The following is a 27,815-nucleotide window of genomic DNA, read 5'->3' as shown; positions in this document are numbered from 1 at the left end:
ATGAACTTGCTATTAGCAGAACAATTATTCATTAAAAAAAAAAAAAGCTGCAACTTTATTGGCAGTCTTGGCAAAGGCTTGAGGGCACGGTAATAAGTGGTACCAAGCTTTCCTTTTAATACCGGGTGATATTTCTCATTCTTTGGGGTGCCTTGCACATCTTGTTGTAGTTACGTGCTACACCTATTTGGCAGAAAATGTAAACTTGTCAGCTATTGTAACTCCTGGCTGATGGTTTTCTAGTTACGTTGATAGTGTTGGAAGTATGATTTATGTACTGTGCCTTGCCAGTCCTCTCTACATGTGTATCTTTGTGTTCATAAGTCTCACTCAAAATCTGGAATGAGCAAGGTTCCTAAAGTGAGTTGGCACAAGGCTGGGAGTGTGCAAATTGCGTGGTGCCTAAAGAAGACAGGCAACAGTTACTGTATTTGACAGTGTGCAAGAACAGCAAGTAGATAATACGGAAGGAAAAAATAAAACTAGCAGCAGGAAGAACGTCTAAATGATTCCCAAGCTCCTTGAGCAACCTGAGGCTCAATACTGCACTTTCATAGAACCATAGAATCCTTAGAGTTGGAAGGGACCTCTGAAGGCCATCAGTCCAAGTCCTCTGCAATGAACAGGGACAGCACAGCTAGATCAGGTTGCCCAGGGCCTGATTCAGCCTGGCCTTGAAAGTCTCCAGGGATGGGGCATCAACCACAGCACTAGGTATCCTGCCCCAGTGCCTAGTGTTTTTCTTCCTGTGAGGAAAAGTCACCTGTAGTGAAATAATGGAAGTTCTTTTTAAGTGATCTGCTAGGTGAAAGGCACAGATGTTTGTGTTTTCTCTGTTGAAGGTGTATCTGTTTTTTTTTTTTCTTTTGTCTCAAGGTATGAAGGTAAATACGGAGCTGGGTCTGTCTTTCCTCCAATGGTGCAGATCTGTGTGTGGTTTAACCGTCCTCTAGAAAAAACACGATTTGTGACCAAATGTAAAGGTACAAACGAACTTTGAGCCACTTGATTTAAATCCAAGTTGAAAAGGCTGAGGAATAGAAGGAAAGGAAGACACTGACGTAGCACTGTTCTTCAATTACTGCTGAAGCCAACTTTTAATGGAAAATTCAGCTTCCCTTCCTTGAAGTACAGTAAATGACCTTTACTATCTGCCCTGGAAAACCGACCCATGATAAAGATCTAATTTCCAGAGGCTGACACAGTTATCTTCATGCGTTTTGCTTTTTTTAATTTATGTTCACTTTCATTTATGAGTACTGAAATGCAGTTTGTAAGCGAGCATCAATTTCTACGGTTTGTGCCAAGCAATTATTTGTAGTTACTAGAAAATAGGCTCAGCTGCGTGTTAGGCTCCTAGACGAGATGTATAATCATGCCCTTCCTTCTTTCCATAGCAAATCAGTGTTAAGGAGCACCACTTTACTTTCCACACGCACTGTAAGCGTTCCCTGTGCTGAACACGTTATTTCCCACCTACCCCCTAGAGCAGAGTTGAACGTGTAGAAGTGTTCTGTAGTGGGAGCTCTGGGGGTCACTGCAGCTTTCCCCCCTGAAACATTAGGATGTGGATTAGAGACCTGTAGCGTAGGATTGATAAGAAGCTGCACCAAGGAGAAGAACAGTAAGTGAGATAACGTGTTTGTCTTCCATTTCTAACAGCAATTAAGTCACTGCTCAAGCCAAGTCCCTTTTCTGGAAACATATATCACATCATGGGCAAAGTTAAGTTTTCAGGTAAGAGCAAGCTCTTACTTCTGCAGCGTCTTAGGGCTGTATTGCATGCGGTTGTATTTGGAAACGCACCAATGTGTTGGTGTTGAATTAGATGAGCAAGCTATCAAGACGCTTCTTCCTTCTGTCTCCCCCTCGGTAGATTCTGACAAAGTGATTGAAGTTTGTCACAACACATCATCCAACTCGCTAAGCCTTGTGCCTGTTCAGGAGGGGCCGACTCCTCCTGATTCAAGAAGTGATAGCAGAGATTGCAGCGGTCAGCAGGAGTATTTCCTTGTGTTCATTGGCTGCTCTCTTAAGGAAGAGGATATAAAAGACTGGCTCAGAGAAACTGCAAAACAGGTTCGTGGGCACGTTTACTTTTGTTCAGCGCGATCTGTTTGGTATTTCTAAACAATGAAAGGTGAAATCCGAGTGTCTTGGTGAAACGTTTTTGTTAATCTCCTTTCCCTTCTGCCAAGGAATTAGCATTCCAGAGCCTAAATGTATTTCAAACAGAGGACTAACAGTTTGCAAATGTGTGTTGTTTTAATGTCTGCTGTAGCATATTCACGGGTTGATCTGCTTTTGAACACTTGTGCGAATGGAGTACATCCAGAATAAACATGAGATGATTAAGCTGAGACGTGATTGCCCAAAGCTAAAAATGTAGTATGAAATAAATCTTCTTGGAGTAGCTGAACTATGCTGAAAACTTGTTTTGATTGCCTAAATTAAACCTCCTTGGAAGCAACACACTGAAACAGAGGGTCTAGCTTTTTCATCTTGCTATGTTTGTCAAGTATACAGCTATGCAAGTGTTCCTGCATGGTTAGTGTACGTACACAACACAGGAAGGGAACAGAGTATGCACATAAGAACCCTTGGAGGCACATTTTGCAGCAGTGGTGTCTGTCTAACTCCTCAGACACTGGCACAGCCTGACCAGGAGTGTGGGGTGAGGAGTTTTTCTCATACACAGCCAAGTAATACCAGCAGTTTAGTCAGACTGAAGGTGAGGGTCTTGGGAAATGAGTCTGAAAGTCTTGGTTCGGAAATAGACTTGAGCAGAAACTGCTGAACCATACACATTGTGTATTTTAGTACTTCAGCTGAATCTATAGTTCCAACTCTTCCCTTTTCATAAAATCATAGAATGGCCTGAAAAGGACCTCAAAGATGATCTAGCTTCAATCCCCCTGCTGAGTGCAGGGTTGCCAACCAGGCTGCTCAGAGCCACATCCAGCCTGGCCTTGTATGCCTCCATGGATGGGGCATCCACAACCTCCTTGGGCAACCTGTTCCAGTGCAAAGGCTTTTATGATGCCATTTTGGAACATCTTAATTAAAGATGCTCATACTTACTTTTTTGAATGGGTTAAGATTTGCATAGTATCTCTAGAACATTGTGTAGGAAGGGAATTAACTTTCCTGCGGGTTACTTCAAGGAAATACACATTTTCTGTGATGATATCTCATGCTCCACACGTATCACACAGGTAATACATGGAGACACATACTTTTTTTTCCATGTAAGAAAGCACTCTCTGAAATACTCTTTCAATCTTATGAAAGCTTGGAACTTAAAATGAACTGCATGTCTCAAGTGTGAATTGTTTACCTGCGTTTTCAAGGAAGTACTTTGCTGTTAGTTTTTCTAATGTCACTGAACTGTTACGTCATGTTGTTGCACTGAAGGTATATAAGTGGGGTCTAATTCTTTGTACAGAAACCTCAGAGGAAAGCCCTGAAAACCAGAGGAATGCTAACCCTTCAGGAAATAAAGAACATTCACGTAAGTAGGAGCAGTTAATAGCAAGTCCTTTTGGATGGTTTTCTCAAGTATCCATTTGTACAGCAGAGCACCTCCCGTGTCTGCCGTAACAAGTGTGCTGAACGCTAAATTATAGCATTTACTGTCTCTTTATGTCCTCAAAACATAGCTGAGGCTGTCCAGGAGGGATTTGAGATATAAATCTTGGTGTGTGTAGGCATTGAGTGAGCCCTGAAAAGTGGGGGAGAGCGTAGGATGTAATGGTTTGCTTTCCCCATTATTTCTTCCTGCGCTGTATTGTGCCGGTTATCACTTCCAAATTAGGACCCCACGTGGCCTATCCTGCCCTTATCAACTGACTTTGGGATGTAGGTGCTCTCTCTGGAGTTGGAGTGCTAAAAGTTTGGCATGGCTGTGATGAGCGTTGCTGTTCCGAACTCCCTTAGTCTATTAGCCTGTGTCAATATCATTCGTCATTCTGTCTTCTCAGAGTGCTCTTTTGTAGCCAGGTGCCATAACATCTTGCTTGGCTGCTAATGAAGGAATTTTTCCTCTCTATTCAAGCTCGTTAGGTCTGTATCTAAGCAATTTTCAGATTTTAATGCTTTATGTGCATTATATTCTTTCTCAATTTAGGTGAAACGCCACTTGGATCCGCTTCCAGCTGGTTATTTTTACAATGGGACTCAATTTGTGAATTTTTTTGGTGACAAAATGGATTACCATCCACGTATCCTTTCAAATGCATTTTTTTGGTGAAGGATTAGGTAGGTAGGCGTCAGGCTGTGCAGCTCTGAAATGCAGGCTGTCAAAGCAGATGGTGCACTGGAGAGCCAGTTTATTGACAGGTCATCCTTTGCAGTGGGTAATTTATGGACCCCAGCTTGTCTAAGGAATATTCCTCAAAATGAATGGTCGTGTGATGTTGCTGAATTCTTGGTTACCACTGATAACACTTCTGAATGGATATGGTTGCACTGCAGTAACAGTGGTTGGGTTGGGTTGGTTTACTGTGGTATCTTTCTTTCTGTTGCTCGTCTTTGTGGCGAAGCTGAAGTCCAAATGGTTGTTCTCATTTTGTAACTGGGTATGATAAAAAAACCTTACTGGATGCAAGGCAGAAATATGACCAGTGTGCGGAGGTGCATTTTTTGTCATCACTCCTTAAATGAGTTTAAGCAAGTGAAATCTTATTTTAAAACTAATTCAGCTTAGCCAGCAGTATGAAGTACTTATCTAATTGTGATATATGTTTGTTTGCAAATGCTCTGTCCTTCCTGGTATGGCTTGATATCAGTTACAGAAGGGAGCTAGAGCCAAAGCAGAGCCCTCTGGTTTTCTTTCCAGAACCAAACTGATATTTTTTATTTTTTTTTTTGTTTAAACCTGACTGTATTCTTGTCTCTTCTGGCAAGAAACTCCATGGTAATACTAATGTTCCAGTGTATTTCTGTTCTTGTTTCTATGTCTCTCTATTGTTTTTTATCTTTGTTTTATGACTGAAACTTCAGTCTTACATAGGTCTTACACTCCCAGTTGACTTCTTGCTTCACCTTAGATAAATGTCACAAAAAAGCGAGCAGCTTCTGTTTGGGAATAAGAACAAACAGATACGATCGTGTTCCCATGGGTCAAGGTTACATTTCTATACCAGCAGACTTCTGGCTGCTGGGTAAGCTCCTGGCTATGTAACACAGGCAGAAAATGAAGTAACAGCAAACTTCAGCTCTACTCTTCACTCAGCCTTTACACCACCAGGATCCTGGTGTTGGGAAGGAGATATTTGTGCAGGCACTTCTGGCAGGTCTGTGTTGGTCAGATTTTGACTTTCACTTACTGAAGTAGTTACCAACATTTGCAAACCTGCTGTCAGTTTTGTTGTCGTACTTTCTTTCTCACGGGAAGCTCCTTTATTCCCTAGTAATGAAGAGTAGCTGTGGTTGGATCCGACTGCGGGACTCCTGGAAAGTATTGCCCTGAATTCCTGTTTTCAGTCAGTGTCCCTAAACTGGCAGATCCTCCCAACCTGTTTGCTCTTTTGTTAACGAACGCCATTTGCACAAATGTCCTTCTTTTTCCTTAGCTTTTCCAAATCAGTAATGGACCAGTTCATGAATGATTACTTGGAAGAAGCCAACAGGGAGATCGAGAAGTACAACAGAGAACTAGAAGAGCAAGAGTATCACGATCTCTTTGAGCAGAAGACATAAGCACGTGCATTCTGTGGACTTCTAAACCGCTTATTGTCAGTAACCAAAAATGCTGTTGTCCTTGCTGGTTAACTAGAAAATTAAGTGAAATATCAGTTTTCTGCACTCCTTTTGAAACTAAGATCATTCCTGTAAGGTTGGCATTTTTACTATGGTAACTGCTTAGCTGTTTGTACTGTCAGGTTTGCTTCCACTTCACCTTAATTCCAGACTGTAAAAAGCATCACCTGGAATCTCTGGCTAGTAGTGGAAATCTCTTGAAAAGAAGAAAAGAAGGAAAGCTGTATTTCCTAGCAGGTCAGAATGTAAGCATGGAATTGGTCCAAGGTGCAGAGAATCGAACCGCTTCAATCTCTGGGTGTCCCATGAACCTTGTTGCCCGAGGGCATTGAAGAGCAGGGGTATACCTCAGTACGTGGGATTAGGGGATGTTCCCAAAGCGAGAAATGGGGGAACGTTTCAAAAACTCCCAGGAGTACCTAATCCTGCTGCTGTAAGGGTGTTCCTAAAGCGAGAAATGGGGGAGCACGCAAACCCCTGCTCTGCTACCAAGGGGACAGTGTGTCTTACGGAACCCACTGCACGGTTTGAATCTGCAGTCGAAATTTTGACTTCCTAAAGAGAAGATGTTTATACATTTCAAGGTGAGAGGAGAGAGGGGTGGAGAGACCTCTTCCTTTCCAGTGGTGTTCTAGAATGTACGACTTGCTGTTGCTTAAACGATGCCTACTTCAGTAGTCAAAACTAAGCAGAGCAAGCAAAGGAGGAGAGCATGAAAAGCCAGGATTCTTTAGCTAAAGAATTGCTCCTCTGATTTCCAAAGGTAAAAAATATCAAAGGACGTACTTGAAATAGGAAAGAATTTGGGAAGGTTTGCATGCTATAACACTGAACTGATACATTAAGTTTGAATTACGTGCACCCAGACCTTTACAGTTACCAAAGAGCACTGTAATGGGAACCTGGGCAACGTGTCCTTCAACTGAATTTGGTACAACTTGAAGCAAGGCTTCGTAGCTCACTGACTGAAGGAATGTCAATGTGTGGTACCCTAGCAGCTACATGAGCATCGTTATTGAAGCTTATTGAATCAGCAGATTATCGTAGCGTGCTGTGCATTCAGAATTGAGTCAAGTGAAAGCAGTCCAAGAAGGATTTTTGATTTTTTTTGGTATTTCACAGCCTCAGAAATAGTTCTGTCTTTGGTCAGATGTCTATAATGCGGTGAGAAATTGAATAATTTCTTACAGGACACCTAAAATACCTATACATAACCCAGCTTCTTTCCATGGGAGAAAAATGAGGTTTATCTCTCTCCATTAAAACCTGTGGCTGCATACGGCCCGTGCTCAAGAAACGTATTTTTTACCTTTGGAATCTGACGTGGCCAAAACTTCAAGAAGCCTATCAGAAACCGAAACACTTGGTAGGTAAGGTTTCAGTGCGAGTTGCTACTAGCTGGCTCCGTGGTGGTCCCATGGTGCAGATGTGGAATTCCAGGTGCTGCGGGCTGGGATATAGATGTTGATAAGGTTTCGTTATAGCTTTCCTCCTAGAGTTAAGAAGTCGTCTTGAACGTAAGAATTATTTTTTTTTTTTGCACACCACGAGGCTTTATAAGCGACTTGTATCCTGTTAAGGCCGGTAAAAGCCAGCGATAGTTGTGTGTCTAGGCTTCCTGGTTACAGGTAGAGAGCATCGTGATAAGGCTCGTGAGTCTATCTATGCATGGCTATGATTTAGTCTTAATATACTGTAGTGCCTGGTAGAGAAATGTAGCTAGCGGTGGATGTAGGGAGGCAGCAGGTGTTTACAGACTTAAGTGCAGCTGGCAGCACAAGGCTAGGTATCAGACCAGGGTGATGAGAGGACAGAATGCTGGAGCTAATCCTGCAATGAAAGGGGAATTAGGAAAATCAGTAAGTTAGGATTCTTTGCCGGCGAACTTAGCGTCAACCCCGCGCGCTCCTTCTCGGTGCGAGTTATCTCATCTGCAAAGCCATATATCTAGGATAGCGGAATGACGGCGCGGCTGCGAGTCAGTAACCGTGTAGGTGAAGTGCAATTGATCCAACCATAGATGAAGAAGCTGTAGCTTGCTTTGCTCTGCTGAACTCCTTTTGAAGAAGCCCCGGTTTGCACGGTGCTCAGCGTGTGGGGCTGATTGGCCTGGAGCTCCCGAGCACAAACGCAGAGCCCCGTGGAAACCAAGTGGAACGAGCGTGCAAAGCGTGCACATCCAGGTGTTCTTCAAAACCCAGATCAGAAGAGCTCAGAACAAAGCCCCTAGTATACAGATATACCGTATACTGCATGCGACGTGAGGGTAGCTGTGTATTAGGAAGACCTTTCACCATACTGGTACTATTTCAGTGGTTATGTTTTGGTATGGAAACGATTCGATTACCTCAATTCTTTCATTTTTGTTTTTCCTCTTAGTTTTTAACTGTGACTTCAAAACTGAAAAATTACCGAAGCAGTGAAACTGTGACAGAGAGGTATCCTTGAAGCATTGTAGTGCCTTGCAGACGATGCCATTTATGCCCAAAGCGTAAAATAAATGGACATCACGGGGTTGTATGGCTTGCAACCTCTTTTTTTTTTTTTTTAAAGGAAAAACAGTTTTGGTGAAAGGACTTAAAATTAACCTAGTGAAGAATATTAGCACACATGGTTAAACTGTTTATAAGCAAACTCTTTGAGGACTAAAAGGTGTACATGCCTGATGCTGCTGCTAGCAGTTGCTGATGATTTGGGGGTTATTTGTAAGTCAGCAGCACTTTTCTTTCTTGTTTTGTTCTTTTTTTTTTTAGAAGAGCATAACTTTTGTACTCTGATCAGAGATGTTTATAAGCTGGAAATCTGGTTTCCTCGCTCTTTGGGAGTCGGGGTAAGGATGGAGTTGCTCCTAAGGATCTAGTTTTGAAAACTTTTTAGCTACTGTAAACTTAAAAAAAAAAAGAAAATAAATTAAAAAAAAAAAAAAGCACCATTTCTAAACCACAAATGTTTGGATACAGAAGAAGTGCCATTACACTGTTCCGTTACCTTTTACTGTATTTTGGGGGGAAAAAAAGGAAAAAAAAAAATAAGTATGGTAACAGTAACTTTGTGTCCAGGCATTTCTGCGGTGGGGAAAGAAATGCTGAGAGTCCTCAAGGGGTTTACACGCTTTGCTGACCTTCATGTTAGCAGCTCGTGGTGGTGATGTGTTATTTTATGTTCTTCCCCCTCACGGAGAATGAGTGTGATCAGAAGTTACTGAAGTTATAGGGAGGAAAAAATGTGACCAACTTAGGAGAGGAACGTTTGCAACTTGGGCGGAGGGTTTTATACGAAGCCGTGCAATTTGGTGTTAGCCCCATCTTACTCCTTGCAATTCACGAGACTGATGGCAACGAGGGCTTAAGTTGCATGCAAAAGTTCCCTACTAAGTTGTTTGTTTGTTTGTTTGTTTTAATTATTATTATTGTTTTTAATTGAAAAATTTCTGAATTTGCACAGATTTAAGCTCTGGAATACGTCGGTATTCCTAAAAGGGAAAAATTGTGACTAGTATAGTGAATTGTGAACTGTGAGTTGTTAGAACTGCAATGTTGATCTAATTTTAGATTGTTTAAAGATGTACCTCAGAAAGCTAGTGAGAAATCGCTTCATTTTTACACGAGTCCGACGCTAATGTAACACTTCTCACTTTACAACGTGCCAAAATTCACTTTTATACTAGTTCTCAATGCTTTAATATTTGCAACTTTAAGTTAAAAAAAAACTTGTATTTTCAAACACTACTGTAACTTCAGTGAAACTGAATGGCGTGAGTGAAGCTTTTTGCCTATCGTATTTATTACACAACTTGATTCAGTAAATATGAAATTACCTTTCCATTTATTTTTGTATTGTTTTACATGTTTATACCTGCAGTTTGTGTGACTTTTACACCTGTAACTCAGATGTGATGGAAAGAACCAATAAACAGTATCCATCGGCTGTCTGGTTGGCTCCTTCAATTATGCTCGTTATTTCCTTAGCTTGAATTTCTGGTTGTTGAAGTCTCCTTTAAAAAAATGTATTACTTTTCCAAGCTGGTAAAGGGAAGAGAAATACATTAGATCAGAAAGGTGACTAGTTCATACTCAAGGAAAATCTGTATCTTTAACAAAATTGTTGTGTGTGTTTGTTTGTTTTTAAGCTGCTCTTTTGCTTTTAGACCACCTTACATGGACTTCTGATGGGGTAAAAAAGGAAGATGTGTTGGTGGAGGGATGTTAATTGGCTTCACGCTTGTTGTCTCGGTCCTTCAACCAACTCTACTTAACCGTAAGTTGATAGTTGCACATATACAAATGTAAGAGCTAAATCCTGCTCGTTGTATTCATCACTGATCTTGAAACTGCATCCTTGGCTTCTGTTGACCTGAAATCAGGCTGCCATGGAGAAAGCAGTCATAGAATCATAGAAACATTTGAGTTGGATGGGATCCTTAAAGGTCATCTGGTCCAGCTCCCCTGCAATGAACAGGGACAAATGAATGGTTCCACCTTACCTGCCTTGTTCTGCCTCCATCTGAATGGGAGGCCGTGTATCAGTCAGATCACTTTGATTAAACTGAATCTGCAATGATTTCTGTCTCAGATTAATAATATTTATGCTTTTTTTTAAAATAGAATGGTTTTGTGGCTGGTTTATATGAACAGATGTTGTAAAGGCTATGTTAAATTCAGCCTGTTTTGAATACTGCAGGTATGCACACAAGCATTGGGTCATCCCATGTGATGGCATCTGCAGACAGAACTAAGCCCAGACTTGTGTTGCCTTATTTACAGTATGGGTACCAGAAGCTGAGCTCTAGGCTCTGGGCTTCAGCTCCTTCCAGATCCGGCCAGCTAAGCTGTTTGTTCATGCTGTGTCTCTCATACTCATGTTTCAGTGCTGATGTGAGGAACACCCGGGTAAAATCTGCTCATGGGAAACGTGCCCAATGAGTGTTTGACTATTTATCACAACTGTCCAACCAGTTCTTTACCCACCACATCATCCACATATTGAATCCGTATCTCTCCAACTCAGAGATAAGAAGGGTGTTGTGTGGGTTGATGTCAAAGGCCTTGCAGGAGATATTGATGAAGGACTCGATCTCTTATCAGTTCTCAGTTCTCTTGCATTTTGGTGAGACTGGCAGTATCTGCAGAGGGTTTCCAGTTCCATCTAGCTTTTCATGATCTACCTTCTAGCATGTATTGATGTGGAATTTCTTAGCCTACGTGTCTGCAGACAAATGGTGCCGTGTTGGCTTCGTAATTTGCCAGCCTAATTAAAGTAATGAATTCACAACAGGAATTGCATGAAAATGGAGCACTTGTTAATTGAATAGCCCTGGGTTCGGCTCCCATTGTACGCTTCCAACAAGGTGCTTGTGTGATCCCTTCTATTGAATTTGCTTAAAATAAACCTTCATGCTAGTTTGATGTCTTGGTAGGAAAGAAAACACCCAATGGGCAAGGCCCAGAGGATTTCAATAGCTTTATTGCTTCAGGACAGACAGAAAAAAAAAAAAAAAAGCATGGAAAGTAAAATCTGAGTGACCCATTCATGGCTAGGAAATCATTAGGCACACAATGTATTGTATAGATCACTGTAAAACCACCCGACACGAGTAAAACAGGAAATTTATACTAGTTAAAATTGAGCCTTCAGTTAACCCCACCAAAACTCTTCTATTTTTCTGTGTTATCAAAGTTAGTTCAATATTTGCTTTATATACATCCTGTTCCGGACTTTGATTCCTCTATATAGCACACCTTCCTGCCTTCTAATATCTGATTTATTACATAACCGGTTTTCTTCCGAAGCTTTTGCTTTGCTTTAACTCTTTATCTTGTCAGCCTGGGAAGCTGGTTCTGCCCTAACCCATCGTAGGGCCTGGATGCTTCGTGCATGCTGCCTGCCATAGCCCAGGGCTGGGCATTGCTGCCTTCCTGATGCTCCAAGACATGGAAACAGAGAGGAAGCGCCGAGCTCGAGGTCAGAGGGGATGTCAGCAGCAGACAGGGAAGGTCCCAGAGACAGGTTTGATGCCGAAAGCTATTGAAAGATGTGCTTCCTGCGTAACAATAGAGGGTTTTGTTGTATTTCCCCATGGAACCTCTTGAGATAAGGGCTGAGGTTCATCCTGTACCAGCAGACACATCCCTTCTCTCTTTGTTGGCACGAAGAACACAAAGTATTGTGCCTCCCGTATGCCTTGTGCTGTCAGAGGTGACCTGCCCCTATTCAGTGTATTCTATCCTGAGTGTACCACCAGGATGACATGCATCCTCCTAATGTGCCTCTGTATCGGTGATTACAGATGCTATGAGAAGCTGCCTTGGAGAGAATGGAAGACTTCTGCTTTGTATTTTGGGAAGAAGATGAAGGCTGAAAGGCGAGTCAGCAGCCCTTTTGTCAGCACAAAATCATAGAATGGCTTAGGTTGGAAGGGACCTTAAAGATCATCTAGTTAAAGCATCTTCATGTCCTGCTGTGCCTCCAGCTGTTGGTCCAGCCCAGGGCAGGGATGCAAGAGAGCTGGTTCCAGCCTCCTCATGTTTAGTGATGTGTCTTTCCACCCTCTAACCAAATTGTTTTGCCCAAAAGCCGCATTGTCCCCCTGCTTGAGGACTTGTCCTTTGCAATACGATGTGGTTATGATGGAGCAGGGTTGTTAGGAGAGATGTCTTCTCTCTCTGGCTGCAAGAACAGAGAAATAACTTCAGGGGGAAATTTCCCTACAGTAGGCAGGGGGAACTGGGAAGGGACCTCTGCCCTCTCTGGGTCTGCGCTGCAGATTAAAATCACTGCTGCAAAGTGAATAGAACACAGCTGTTACGAAATTGACTTGGTTTGGGAAGGGTGTCCCTTCTGCTAGCAGCTGTTTGTTTGGTTAAGGTAGGTGGGTGCAGATTCTAACAATAAGCTTTCCTGGGAACGTGATGGCTCTTGGAGAGGTCGAAGAGAAGGATCAAGCCAGCACCAGTCCTGGGATGGGATGCTGTGGGAGAACTGTGGGCACAGAAGGAAGCGTGGTGTCCTCCATCCTATCACCCCGTGTGCTGTCTGTCATCTTCACCCTCCTGCACCCTCTTTGCAGGCAGTGGCAGGTGTTGCTTTGACTCTCAAGTCCTCCCAGCTGCTGCTTCTCCCAAGTTAAGTGGACTTAAAGCAGTAGAAAGAGAAGGAATGAGCGGGAGAACAGAAGGAATGCACAGAAGGATGGGATGACCTGTGAAAAGTTGTCATTCACTCCCTGGAAATTAGATCAGCCATGCAGGCTGGGGAAGGGCAGAGTGATCCCTCTGAGCCCCTGGCGATGGGGCTGTGTGTCAAATTTTGCTGTCATTGCAGGGAACCTTGAGGAGCACTGTGGTCCTGCTTCCCTCCAACTTCAGCATGAATTGAGCACGCTATTGTTTGATTTATTGACCAAAGTGGAAATGTGCTCCAGATGTGAGAACGTGGTTGGTACAGATCTGCCAGAAGGGGACAAAAGAGGGAGCAACGTCCCTGGAGTGAAAAGGGGCAGATTGGTCATGGGGGGATGGGGAATGAGGCATGACTGATTGCTAGGAGTCAATAGAGTAATGTGAAGTATGGGGGACTATTGTTTGCATGCGACAGTGTAACTACATCTACCCAGTGCCTTGAAGTGACATTAGATTGAAGCTGAGCCCAGATTAATGCACCCAGGCTGTGGTGGAAGGTGAGAAAACCCACCTTGCCTTGCAGGTACCAGCACCCACTGCCCAGAAGAGTGTGGGTGCCACATCCCTGGAGGTGCCCAAGCTCATGGATGGCCTGATCTGGTGAGGGTCGAACAGCCCCATGGTTGGGGGGTTGGGACTGAATGGTCCCTTCCAACCTAAGCCATTCTATGAAGTAGAGCCCGGCAAACCCAATGGAACTGCTCAGCTGCATTTGAGGAAAGGTGGTGGGATTCCCTGCTGGCAGCACTGTGGTGTGCAGCATCAGCCTGGTGGGAGCATCCCTTGGCTGTGCTTGAGGGGATGGATGGGATGTCCCAAAGCAGCGCTGAAGAGCAGGACTCATTTCCAGTAGGAGGAAGGGGCACCAGAAATGTTGCACGACCAGGTGGCTGATGTCTAGAAAGAACTGAGGGCACTGGGAAACAGAGTGAACTCCTTTTTCACGTGGTTAGAACTACGGATTTTCCTTATTCCCTTTTCAACGAGAAAGAAACTTCAGATTTCCTCCCTCGTGGATCTAGATGGCACTACCCAGCACCGTGGGATGCGGTGGCGGAGGAGGACCACATCAGCACCATCCAGGATATGTTGAACTCCGTCCCAAGCTCGCCGGTCCCTCTGGGATGCACAGGGGAGTTCACATCTCACAGAGCTCCTGATGCAGCTGGCTCGTAGGCAGCGCTGAGTTCACCCCTCTGCCTCTTTCTTGGCAGCCGGTGAGGAGAGAAAAGTAACGATCATTTCCAATCAAAGTTGAGTGCCTGCAAGAGGCAGCCTGGAGGATTCCTCTGGCAAAGCCTGCTGTAGGGAACACAGCCACTGGAATGGGCCAGGGAGGCATTTTCCCCCTGTCCTGGACCAACCTCTTTGCTGTGAGGGAGCATTCATGATTAGGTGCAGCAAATCTTGCTCAACGCCAGGAACTCTCATCCCTTTTTTGAGCTCAGTAGCCTTGCTCGAGCTCCTAGTTGACGTTTCAAGCGCAAGTGATGCACGCTGCATGCAGCTTGCAAGGGTCTGCCCAGTCTGGGTCGTGAACCTGCTGGTTGTGGAGCTCATGGTCCTCTGTGTGGGCTTTCCCTGCAGCTTCCCATTGCCATCTCAGCCAGCAATCCACCCTGCTACCCCATGGGGAGGAGCGAACCAGTATTTTCTTTGTGGTCTGGATATTTGAGAGATTTTATCGCTATTTACTTCCCTGCTTTTCTGCTCTAGATGTGCATTTCTCCATGCAGTGCTCTCTGTACCCACGTTATCCATCTAATCCTTGCTCCCAAAGTCCCCTGCTATGATTTCATAGAATGGCTTTGGTTGGAAGGGACCTTAAAGATCCTCTAGTTCCAACCCCCCTGCCACGGGCAGCTTTGCCAAGCATTAGATTTCTGGAAGTCACCACGTGGAGGGGAAATAAAAGCTCAGTAAATCTGAAGGATGCTCTTAGCTTTACCTGGGGAAAGCACTCTAATGGTTTTGTCTTGTGGCTGTCAGGCAGCCCTTAAAGTGTTAACTAATAGCTGAGAAAGATTTTAGCTTGCAGAAAGCTGGTCTCAACTTGTCAGCTGCAGATTAACTTTTTAACTTAACTGAACTGACTTTTTTTCCTTTTGTCTCTATAAGTTGGAGCCCTTCAATTAATTACATATCGTATGCAGCCAAATTTCCTCTTTCATTTCTAAGGGAGGAAAAGGGAGATGGTGAACCTTGCTTGGAAGTAAATGCCAAGGGGCTGTGGGAAATGATGGTCACGGATCCGTGCAGCGGGCAGAGGGAAATGTGGCCAGACAGAAGAGAGCTGAACCCAGTGTCACTGTGGATGGTGCAACTACAGAGTGTCATGGGGCAGCTTCAACCCTTCCCTCGAGCAGGATATTGTGCATGCCAAATGGGGCTGCAGTGAGGTTGCTGAGGGTGTGTTTGCATATATTGGCACAGACTGCCCTGGTAAGTGGGGGAGTCCCCGTCCCTGGAGGTGTTCAAGGACCTTGGAGATGTGGCACCGTGGGACGTGGTTATGGCCATGGTGAGGGTGGGTTGGGCTTGGGCTTGGGGATCTCGGAGGTCTTTTCCAACCTTAATGAAACCTTCCATGAAGAGCTCAGCTCTGCTCCATGTCTGGTGTGGGACACCGGAGCATTTACGTGGCAGGAGTCTGGGAGGATGCTTTGCAGCTCTTTGAACATCAGTCACCTTCAGCCTTCTGTGCATGGTCAGGTGAGAGAGCCTGCTCGGAGCATGGTCTCTGCTCAGAGTGGAGGAATCCCATATTGCTGTCTGTTATTTCGGGCTGCTGGCTGTGCTCGAGCTGTATGCTGCCTGTCACAGCAAAAAAAAAGTCATAGATTGTCTGGGAGGACCTGGATCTTCTCTCCAGCTGATTTCTACCAACTAAAGGAAGGAACGTGACAGGGTGCAGCCATTCCCCAAACCCAACAGAGCAGGACGAGATCCCATCTTAGCATGTCCTTCCAGGAAAGCCAAAACTGTCAGCCACCCCCAAGCTGTGTCTCCTTTCGTGGAGAGCTGTATCAGCAGGGGTACCCTCCACCCCCCAGCAAACCTTCAGATCCTCCTGAGGATGCACCAGCTTTTCCAAGGACAAAACCCCTTCTGCTGCCAGGAGCAGGACTCAATGATCCATGTGGATGCCTTCTAATTTGGGATACTCTGTGGTTCTACTGGATCCCGCTCTCAATCTGACTCTACTGAGGATATAAGGAAGGGAAAGCCACTGTGATAAGTCCATGTGAAAGCACTTGAGAGACCTCAGTGTGTGTCTGAAGTCACTTGGGGCTGCAGGTCCCTGCATGGAGCCCTTCCCCAATTGAGCAGAGCACAGCCAGGCCAGCAGCAGAGGTTACCCTCTGTTCTCCTCCCAAGGGAAGGTAAAAAGAAGGTAGGAGAAAGAAAACAAAGTGCAAAAGCACAGCATTTTACTTGCTTTGGTTTTGCTTCTTTGATGGCAGCTATTCTGGGGATCTGAGCTGTGCTTTATTCCCATTGTGTGACACCTGAAATGTTCAATTCAGATTCTCCTTGGAGAAAGCTTAGGGGAGAGCAAAGTACTGCTTAAGCATGTCTCTACGATAAAGAGACAAATTAAAGCTGAATGTATGTATTGTACAAGAGCTGGGTCAGTGACACTAACAGGACCCGAAAGCGGACACCCAAGCCTGGCTGTTCCACCTCGTGGCACTGCAGCAAACTGAGCTCACCAAGGAAAGAACTTTGCTGGGGAAGAGAAGTCTAACAGGGGCAAGGCAAAATATCCTTTCTGCTGTGTTTATCCAATGTAGGTAAGCAAAGGGTCTGTGTGCAGAGGCTGAATGCTCCCTCATGTCTTCCCTCGCCTCCTGGTAAGGGAGAATTTAAGGAGGGCTCTGTTGGGATGATGCAAGCTAATGGAGTGTGTTAGCTCCTGGTGGCTCCCTTGTTGCTGCTTGAGGTCTGCCATGAGGTCCATGGGTGCCCGCTGAGCAGAGCCAGGAGCTGTTGCTGTGTCCTCACACCAAACACCAGGAAACCAACGTGTCTCCTTTGTGCAATCACGGAATGGTCTGGTTTGGAAGGGACCTTTAAGATCATCCAGTTCCAACCCCCCTGCTATAGGCAGGAACCTCCCTCTAGACCAGGTTGCTCACAGCCCCGTCCAACCTGGGATGCAGTTCAGCTCAGGAACTCCTCCAATGGAACTTCTTGGGTTCCAGTTGGTGCCCATTGCCCCTTGTCCTGTCGCTGGGCAGCACCAAAAAGAGCCTGAACCCATCCTCCATGGGAAGGCTGCCGTCAGTGCACCACCAAAAGCAGGAGGGGGACTATTGCTTTCTCTGGGAACAAAAATGACAAAAGCAAAACTCGAGTAACCTTGGTTACCATGCTTTTATTTACAGTAAGCAGAACTGCTGATAGCCAAGGTCTCTTTCTTGTGTTTATACTGAGTACGCAGTGTACCCAAGGCTATAAAGAAGCAGAGACACAACAATGAAGACTTAGGTACGGCAAGTAAAAGTGTTGGAAATATGATGTCATGGTTTTATCATCACTCCAGTGCTCTCGGCGTGTCTGCTAAGGGGTTTGGCTCTTTGGTACAATGAGAAGCTGTTTCTTCTCTCTTTTGTTCTTGTCCTGCTCATGTCCCGTGGCCGTTTGTTTTTGCAGCCCTAGAGGTGGAACATCTTTGGCTGCAGTCATGAAAGTGCCAACAGGGTGCCCGTGGTTGGATAGCTTTGTAAAATGGGTCAGTAGCTTAAATCCTTAATAATGTGGGATTTGGGAGACACGTTTGCCTGGTGCTCAGCCTGCCCGGGAGCTAATCTCTGCCACTATAGAAATGCCCTTTGCGGCTTTCCCACCAACCTCCATCTCTGTAAGTCCTCTCTCCTGATGCCTGCAAAAGGCCCTGCTCATCACCTCCTCCTCCCTTTTCTTAGGGGAAGGAGTCTTCGCAGTCACCTGTGCTATTTCCTGGAAGATTTCCCAGATATCTGGGAGTTTTTTTTAACTTTAACTTTTCCAGTTATCAATGGTGCCAGCCCAGAGGGGCCTGCACCTCTAGCCAGGTCTATGTCCAGCCCCGCTCACGTGCCAGCCTGCAGAGAGCAGGACGCAGCCTATCTTTCTCTCAAGCATATTTTTAACCCTTCCTTCCTCTCCCTCATCCTCCCAGCTGGATCCCTGGGGACTTGCTGAGCAGGATCGCTCTCGCTTAAACGTCTCAGGTGACTGCATGAAAAAGTTTGGCTCAGCCTTGAGGAACACCCTTCCTACGTACATTCTTCTTGTCTATACCCATTCTTTTCTTTCGTCTTTGCCATGAAATCCCAGTTGTCAGACCAAAGAGGAAACATTTGAAATTACCCTTGAAAGGTGGTGATGTACTGTTACCGTACTTGTTGTGGGATTCCTCTGATCACATGCAGCCATTTCATCAGGTCTGGTCCTTCAGAAATCAGCCAGAAATCAGGTAACAGCGATAGGATGAGAGGTGATGGCCTTAGTTGTGCTAGGGGAGGGTCATGTTGGATACTGGGAAACCTTTCGTCTCCTAAGGAGTGGTCAGGCACTGGCACAGGCTGCCCAAGGGAGTGGTGGAGTCACCGTCTCTGAAGGTGTTCCTGAACCATGGAGATGTGTCATAGAGGGACATGGTCAGTGGGCATGGTGGGATGAGTTGGGTTTGGGCTTGATGGTCTTAGTGGTCTTTTCCAACCCCTAGGATCGTACGATTCTAAAATCAGCAATTCCTCCCCCAGTGTGGATATCCCACTGCAGATTGGTCCTACTCTTGCTATTGAAGCTGTGAGAGCAGCAGAAGAAGCTGAAGAAAACACACAATGTATAGACACCTCAATTGTTACAGCCTCATAGGGTAAACTAAACGAGTCGTAGTGTGGTTCTCCCTAAACGACCAGCTAAACACAGGGAAGTGTGTAAAGGCAAAGAGTTTGGACACCACATTTGGTTGATATCTCATGATTCCATGGAAACTAGCATTTTTAGTACGGAGGTTTCAGGTTCAGCCCATCCTGGTGTTATTTTCTTTTGACTTCAGCTGTGAAGGAGCCTCTTGGTGTGCTGGTAGAGCTGAGTGCAGCCTCCTGTTCATCTTCGTGCTGCCCACAGCTCCATGCACACCTGGAGGCCTCCCAGTGACTTTCTGAACCAAGTTAGCTCAGAGCTAGGCGTGTTTTGTAGCTGCAGGCATGTGTTGTAATCCACCCTTACCTAATTTAATCCTGATGGGCAGAGGGAGTGAGAGGAGGAGAGACACGCAGGAGCGTTCTTTCTCTTCCCATTGTTTTTCCATGAGTGACACTTGCTCCAGGGCTGTTATTGTTGGAGAGGTGCTGCTGGTGTTTATTGCAAAGGCACTCAGAGCTGGGGGTGTGAGCTTTGAGGTACGTACACCTAAATCAGAATGACATTTAAGATGGGTCGCATGCTATACCCAAGCGTGCATAGAGAGGAAATATGAGAGGATTGACTTCAGATCCTTGAAGTCAAAAAGTCCCCCGTGGGAGTATCGTTCAAGTTCTCAGCACCTCCGGTAATTATATGCTGACATAAATTGTTTGGACCTCAAATCGAGGTAATTCTAACCTGGCCCTCATTATGATGGATAAAGAGGAATTAATTGAAGCTGAGTTTTCCCTGGAGGGGAAGATGGCAATGGGGACTGGGAGTCATTTCTCTTGTCGACCATTTTGGCTTGCCATGCCAAAATTCTTCCACAAAAGAAAGAAAAAGAAAAAAAACCAACAGTCTTAAGGAGTCTGCTGGTTCTGGAAATATAATTTCACAAGCAGTGCTATCCACAGCATGGACAATACACAGGTTGGGAGCTCTGAGGATCTCTGGACAGTCGCTCAGGGAGCTCCATGTGGTCGGAAGACCATTGCTCATGGGATGTCCTTGCAGAGGCGCTCAGCTGGTGGGGGAAGGCTGGAGGAAAACACCGAGTGCCCTCTGGGGCTCAGGTTCTTGGGGTTGGGCTCTGGGCAGTTGGCTTGGTCTCACAGGGGGCAGAATTTTTGACTGTGTTAATTCTGAAGGACACAGGAGGGAACTGAGTCACCTTACACGGCTCTTTCCCTTATCCATCCCAGTGGTGACCCTACAGGGGGTTGTGATGCTACAGGTGAGGAGAGGGTGATCCATACGTCTTACATTGCCCTTCAGTGTGGCAGGCAAGCATTTCGCCTGCGCCTGCCATTGCAGGTGCTTCCCTTCATTCAGAGCAGCCCTTGGACTTTGCTCTTCCCAGGAATCTCCCAACACATCAGCGTGGTTCCAGCAAGTTTGCTGTGAAATGCAGATCCTGGCACATCAGCTGCTTTGCCTGACTTCCAGGTCCAGAGAATGTTCAAATCTATTTCAGCTTTTGCTACAGGTCAAATTTCAATTGCTGGAGCTGAAGAAAGCAGTCTCCCTTCCCAATCTATTGTGCAGCATCCAAAATTAACCGGCAGTTCTTTGCTATTGCAGCCAGAAACCCCACTGCAGGCATGGAGAAATATTTCTGCTGCGTATTTTCCAGCCCATGGTCTCTAAATTTATCCTGACAGTAGCACCATTTCTAAGTGTCAGGTGATGTAATTGCTTTTCCTGCCTTTTGCTTTAGATTCTTAGAGCATGTTTTCTTCAAACAGTGAATATGTGTTCTCCTGGATGCCTTGAGGACCCTGTCTGTCTCCTGTTCATGGTGCCTTGCAGCACGTGCCAGAATCTAAGAGCAGTTGTCTGTGCTTTCCACTCAGTGACTAGAAGCTTTGGCTGCAGAGCCACTTCCTCGCCTCTTCCCTCTCTTAATTTCAAGCCCTTGGTGCTCTTAAGTGTGTATCTACATGCCAGCCTTGATAATGAAGACCTGGAAGACGTTTTGAAGACGTGGTTGATAAAATGCAGTGTGTTCTTCCTCCCTTTCCCCTCCCCTCTGCCCAAGCACAGATTTCCTCTGCAAGGAGGTCCTCTTTTCTTTACTATATATTTACATTTTTTTAATTAATCTTGGTACCATCTGATGCTGTTGGCTCTGGCGTGGGCTTTTTTTCTTTCTTTTTTTCTTTTTTAATCATTGTTGTTGTTGTTGTTATCCTCTCCAGAGAGAGAAACCGTGTGGGTTTCCAAGTTCTTAAATAAATGTCAAACGAAACATTCCACACGATTATTCAAGCTGGTAATAAGCAGCGAGACATCCTTCCTGTAGAGCAGCTGAACAATGGTTTCCTCTGACAGAAGCAAAATATGAGGAGCCTTCCATATGTTGGTCCTGATTTACACGGCAGCAAGGTCTCCAAGCGGGAGAGGAGGCCCCAGCAAGTATCTGGATATCCTGCAGGAAGAGAAGCTCTGCGTGCGGCACCCAGACTCCCCCCGACGTGCCGTAAGTTCTGGGAGTTCTGTCCGTGTCTCAACATCCTTCAGTTTTAAGAGCTTCTGCTTCCTCCCGTGGCTTTCTCCACCCTTTGCGGAGCACCCGGCTGCGTGGCTTACCCCGTAGAGGCAGGCGGGCCGCGTCCCACCTCGAATTCCAGGAGCACCTCCATGGAGGAGCAGCATGGACTGAAGCTGGCTGCCAGCCGGACCCGCATCCCCGCCGCCCCGCTGAACACCTCCCCTTCCCAAACAGAGCTGGGGTTCAGCTGCAGCACCGTCTTCTCCTGCCCAAGGACGACCGCTCTATGGGCTTTTGGCACTTTCACCCTGAAGCGGACCCAGCTCTGCTCCTGGAGGAGGCCCGCGCGTGGCTCTAGCAGCACGCATCCCCTCCTCCACAGGCTGTAGACCTTGGGGAAAGGAGGCCAGCGCGGCTCTGAGAAGCAGCGCACCACGTAGTCGCAAATGTGGACAAACTCCTTGCGGTCTTTGTTTCTCCCAAAAAGCCCCACTTTATACACGCCCGGCTCCGGGAGCACGATGCACACGCTGACTTTAGACTTGAGGTGGGTGACCAGCACGTACCTCTCCAGGGGGTACTCGGTGCTGGTGACTTTGTCTTTGCTCAAGCTGGCGGTCACCTCGACGTCAGGACGTGCGTGGAAGGTGATGTTGCACTTGCCCAGCTTGGTGGTGATGATGGGGTCGGGGTGGCTGGGGTTGGAGAGCCCGCACCCACTGGAGCTGATCCCGCTCCCACAGTGCATGCTCAGCCCCAAGGGGAAGAGCTCGTTCTGGTTGACGGGTCCCAAGCAGCGAATGAGGAAATTGGCTGTGTTCCTGAAGGAGGTACCTCCTAAATCTTTCACAAACACGGAGAGGCGGTAGTAACCCTGGAAAGGACAGAGGACGTGGCAACTCAGTTTCTTGTCCTCAGCTTGAGCGGCCAGGCACTTCTTGCTCAGGGTGGAATCTAAATCTTTATTCACCAGCTCGTAGGTGGCAAGCAAGGGTCGGGATGTCCGGAGAGTCAAGAGCAAAGTTCCCTGTGAAGCAACAAGCAGCTCCCCTTTGTGGTTGCTTTCCTCAATGCCAAAATCTCTCGCCTTTTGGTGGAGGCCCCAGAAATGAAAAGGGTTTTCAGGCAGTGCCTCCCCATTGCGCGGCTCCGGGCATAGGATCTGATAGGAGCACACCCAGTTGTAAGGGTCCGGAGAGTCGGCATGACGTGCAAAGATCATGAGGTCATACAGACCCTTGGTCGGGGGAGTCACCTTAATAGTAATGCTGTTCTCAGACACTGTCATCATCCCATGAGCAGCGCCTATATCCTCTCTGGTCTCAGTGCCCTGGAGTTTGGAGAGCTGGTAGGTGAACTCTGTTGGATGAGTGCTTCCCAGCATCACTGATGCCTCTCCATGGGCTGTAGGAGGATGAACAAAACACCTTTTACAATTCTTCATCAGCAGTGTAATACATTCACATCTCAAAGGTCTTCAGTGGTATGGACCCAAGTTATCTGTGCAGGAGACTGAGACCTGTTTCTCCCTCTCATTTTAACCCTATGTACTGAAGGACCCTAGTGAGATCCTTCCTCACCTCCTACCATTTTCCTATTGTTGTTGAAAGAGAGATGTTGATACTATTAGGTCTGGAGAGAATAACAAAGAGTTATACTTTGGGTCCTGAGAAACTCAGAATGTCCCATATGGAGGTACCCATTGCATGGCATCTTGACCTGGTGTCATTCCTCTAAGCTGCAGGTCTTCTGCTATGGTGTCAATCCAACAAAGCAGCTGGGAAGATCAGAATTTCCCAGCCTGGTTGGTAGGAGATCCCACAGTGCTGCCACGTTTTAGGAATTAGGTTGTTTTGTTTTGTTTTTTTTCACCCATAACAGTTATAACATTTTTCTAAAGTTTGGCCTCACCGTAAATCACAGTCATCTACAAGCTTCTGGTATGGAGTGTGCCCTAACCAGGCGGGAGAGGAGAACAGAAGGTCCAGGAGGCGTGCATTGGTATTGCCATCTGGTGATGGGACCTTGGTTGGTGGGTGAGTTCTGGGACTTTCCCAGTTCTTTTGCTCTCTGAGGCGACACAAGAAAGCTTCTGCTCAGGGCCACCATGCACCACCCAGCAGCAAACCTGCAGCCCCAGGCAGGGTGCAGGAGGAGGCTTTCAGCCTGTCTGAGCCCGCGCTCGTACCCAGAACTGAAGCATCTCCAAGGGAGGTCCCTTATGGAAGAGCAGAGTCCCTGTGGCCCTGCTGTCACCACTCCCTGTGTGCCGTGTCTTTGAATCACAGACAATCCCAAGTTGGAAGAAACCCATGAGGATCACTGCATCCAACCACGCAGGACCACACAAAATTCAAACCCTGTGTCTAATAGCATTGTCCAAATGCTTCTCAAGCTCCAGCAGCTTGGTTCACTGACCACTGCCCTGGGGAGCCTGTTCCATGCCCACTGCCCTCTACTGCTTGGTGCAGGAAACTCTCCCCAGGGCTCACTATGTGCTCCTGGGCAGAAGGGGTGGGTGGGTGGTTGGTTGTGCAATAGGGACAGGGCAAGGTTTCAAAAGCCCCAAAGAAGATGGAGCCATCTAACCAGCAGGCTGCTTTCAGCACGTGGTAAGCTGCATCATCCCATGTACTGGGATGTACTGGGCGGCTGCCTGGCCATTAAACCCTGCTTTCATGGTATTTTGTGCCCTTTTGCTCTAGGTATAGGGGAGAGGATGAGGGAAAACCACCACAGAGGACAAGACATTGAGTTCTTTTGCCCCTGGAGGATCTCAGAGTGCTTCCCAGACACTGGCATACTGCGATGCGTGCTCCAACCCGCCATGCTCAACGTCTGTAGAAACCAAGCCTGCTCCTCATTACCCAGTGCCCCCGAGCGCCCAAGGGGGACTCATCTCATGTGGCTGCTCTGCATCGTCCCATCCTCACCACAATATTTTTGCTGGAGAGAGGCAAGTGGTACGGAGCAATGGCACCGCAGGAGCCCGGGGCTGGTATCGGCACCCGCGCTGTGCGCTATGTTCATTTGTTTGGGGTGCTAACACAAAATGACAAAAGTCTCCTTTTTCACGCTGAAAAAAATCGTCCCTCGCTAATTATTGGATTGCGAAACACGTTTCATAATCTAATGAATAATGGGGTGACTTTTTCTTTTTTCTTTTTTCGTTTTTTTTTTTTTCTTTTTTTCCCTGTTTGTATCTGGATTTTTTCATTGTTTGCCCCACAGATCTTTCTTGGTAGGTTGAAACTGAGACGTGAAAAGAATGGAGAGGCTGGGTTTTATTTGTGCCTTGCCTGCTGAAGCTGTGACTTGGCTCACACAGTAAGTGCAAACAATTCTCTCCTGGCAAGTGTTCAGTGGAGACATTACTGATGACAGACTTTATTAACTGCAGGTTTTCTTGTTATTAAATTCCCTCTATGCTAGTTTCCGAAGCTGCTGGCCTGGCCGGCTGCATCATATTAGGATCTTTAGGAAGAATGAAAAGAACAGAACATTGTATGCAGCGGAGCCAGCGATGATGAGATAGGGAAGCCAGCAACGCGCTTTGCTTTGGGAAGGGGACCCAAGGAGATAATTAATGGCTGCTTTTAAAACAAACATTAGTTTGTTTTATTGAGTTAATTCAAACCGTCAGCTAAAGATTCCTGGTTTTCAGGGAGGCCAGGTGAAGCTGGGGGCGGGTTCCCATGTCAGCACCCCCGGCGCTGCAGGAGGTCAATGTATGTTGCATTAATTGTTTGGGGGGAAAGAAAACCATTGAAGTACAGGCATGTTTCTAATTTCTCAAAGCTCTGTCTAAAAGTCTTTCCTGCCCCTCTCTCACTCTAGCTATCTGTATCTACAGCATGCTACCGATGACTACCTTTCTGTATACAAAAGTCTTGCAAAGCTCTAATTCCATAGGACCAAATGCCCTCCTTGTCTGCAGTTTAGGATGAGATGTGATGGCTTTACGTTGTGCCAGGGGAGGTTCGGGTTGGATATTAGGAAACATTTCTTCTCCTAAAGAGTCATCAGGCACTGACACGGGCTGCCCAGGGAGAGGTGGAGGTGTTCAAGAACCATGGAGAAGTGGCTCTTAGGGGCATGGTCAGTGGGCATGGTGATGGTGGGTTGGGGTTCAGGTTGGTGATCTTAGTGGTCTTTTCCAACCTTAATGTTTCTACGATTCTACCAACTCTAATGGCTCAGGACACATTACCAATTAAAGTGGCTGAGTTTTCAGAGGATGGATGCCAGGTATTTCCTGAAAATCAAGTCCCGTTGCAAGGTGTTCCCCCTCCAGCTCCCATCAGATAGTGGTTTGTGGGAGGAATCTTGGCTGAAAGCTTTTCAGCATTTTACGGAAATGGGAGCTGCTCGAATGTAATAGAGCAGGAATTGATCCACAGTAGCTAAAAAGGGAAAATAGATAGATTTTACACCAAAGATTTTGAGCATTTTTGTACTCAGATTGTCTTGGATGTTTAAAATGCTGGCTTCTTTCCATTGACCTAGATCAATATAATTGTAATTTTACATCAACGAAAGCAGACCTCCTCCTCGGTTTGCAATCTGGGTTTGTAATAAGCAGGTTTCTGATATGGTCCTGGATGTTGAGATTAATGGGTTAAAAGCGGTTAAAGCGGTTCAAAAAAAAGCGGATTAAAGCGGTTAAACTGTTCAAGTTAGGCCCGGGAAAACTGTTCCCTCCCCAAGATGAAAAAAATCACTGGGGGAAATAAAAAGAGTTGGCAGTTCTTTAACGTTCTAATGGGAAAATCTCCTTTTGTCTCAGTTTTGGAGAAAAAAGGAAAACTCTGCCTGTAGCTTAGGTCAGCCAGTGAGTTCTGTGGTTGTGGGGTGGGATTTCCAAGGGGGTGTAGAGCAGGGATGTGCTGGAATGTGCTTTGCTTTGCACCCCTAAGTTCTCTTCCCAGGAAATTTTAGTTCATGGCATCTAGAGGGTCAGCAAGGGCCAAAGCCCTCAGCTGCTGCTAGGCTCCATTCCTACGTCTTTTGGCTTTCAAAAACTGAGGAAAGGGAGGAGAGAGAATAACAAAATACTTACTTTTCCTCGTTCTTCCCTTTGGGGTTTTCTACCACAGTTAATGATATTTGGTGGGAGTCCATGTTCTGCAATTTATCACTTTGGCACGCAGATAAAGGGACTGGTTGGGCTGTTGATCTCCTGTTTTTCCTCTGAGGCTACAACCTTTGTGTTACTTGGTTGTATGCCTTGGAGCTCCCTCATGGCCTGGTCCTGAAACAGGTTTTTCAACCTCCCCATGCCTCCATTTAGAATCATAGAGTCACCAAGGTTGGAAAAGACCTCCAAGATCATCCAGTTCAACCATCCACTTACCGCCAATATTTCCCACTAAACCATGTCCTGTAGTACGTCATCCATATGTTTCTTGAACACCTTCAGGGTCAGTGACTCCACCACCTCGCTGAGCAGCCCATTCCAGTGCCTGACCACTCTTTCAGAGAAGAAGTATTTCCTAACATCCAACCTGAATCTCCCCTGACTCAACTTGAGGCCATTGCTTCCAGTTCTATTGCTAGTTCCATGGGAGAAGAGGCTGACCCCCTCCTTGCCACAGCCTCCCTTCAGTTAGTTATAGAGAGCAATGAGGTCTCCCCTGAGCCTCCTCTTCTTCATAAGGCCTGTGCTCCAGACCCCTCACAGCTTCATTGCCCTCCTCTGAACACGCTCCAGGGCCTTGATATCTTTCTTGCAGTGAGGTGCCCAACACTGAACATAGTACTTGAGGTGTGGCCTCACCAGTGCTGAGTAAAGAGGGATGATCATCTCCCTGCTCCTGCTGGCTGCACTATTTCTGATACAAGCCAGGATGCCATTGGCCTTCTTGGCCACCTGGGCACACTGCTGGCTCATGCTCAGCCGAGCATCGACCAATATCCCCAGGTCCATTTCCTCTACACAGTCTTCCAGCCGCTCTGCCCCAAGCCTGTAGCGTTGCCTGGGGTTGTTGTGGCCAAAGTGGAGGACTCGGCACTTGGTCTTGTTGAACCTCATCCCGTTGGCCTCAGCCCAGCAATCCAGCCTGTCCAGATCTCTCTGTAGGGCCTTGCTACCCCCAGGCAGATCAACACTTCCTGCCAGCTTGGTGTTGTCTGCAAACTTACTGAGGGTGCTCTCAATGCCCTCATCCAGGTCATCAATAAAGATATTGAAGAGGACAGGCCCCAGCAACGACCCCTGGGGAACACCACTCGTGACCGGTCGCCAGCTGGATTTAACTCCATTCACCACCACGCTCTGGGCCCGGCCCTCCAGCCAGCTCCTTACCCAGCACAGAGTGTACCTGTCCAAGCCACAGGCTGCCAGCTTGTCCAGGACAATACTGTGGGAGACAGTGTCGAAGGTTTTGCTGAAGTCTAGGTAGACCACATCAACAGCCTTTCCCTCATCCACCAGACGGGTCACTCGATCATAGAAGGAGATCAGGTTGGTCAAGCAGGACCTGCCT

General features: G+C 46.5%; 1 protein-coding gene across 1 annotated transcript in view; it reads left to right on the top strand.

The window, feature by feature from the left end:
• Positions 1–9,687, top strand: part of C4H20orf194 (chromosome 4 C20orf194 homolog) — a 66,523-nt gene extending 56,836 nt beyond the window's left edge. Inside the window, exons 32-37 of the mRNA XM_021394094.1 lie at positions 877–983; positions 1,663–1,737; positions 1,877–2,079; positions 3,446–3,511; positions 4,127–4,220; positions 5,588–9,687. Coding sequence (XP_021249769.1) covers positions 877–983; positions 1,663–1,737; positions 1,877–2,079; positions 3,446–3,511; positions 4,127–4,220; positions 5,588–5,700 — 658 coding nt within the window. The 3' untranslated portion in view covers positions 5,701–9,687. The remainder of the gene's footprint in view (positions 1–876; positions 984–1,662; positions 1,738–1,876; positions 2,080–3,445; positions 3,512–4,126; positions 4,221–5,587) is intronic.

Source organism: Numida meleagris, chromosome 4 (genome assembly GCF_002078875.1).
Source record: "Numida meleagris isolate 19003 breed g44 Domestic line chromosome 4, NumMel1.0, whole genome shotgun sequence".
Classification (NCBI taxonomy): Eukaryota; Metazoa; Chordata; class Aves; order Galliformes; family Numididae; genus Numida; species Numida meleagris.
Note: the sequence above shows the minus strand (reverse complement) of the source record. Positions and strands in the feature narration are given on the sequence as shown.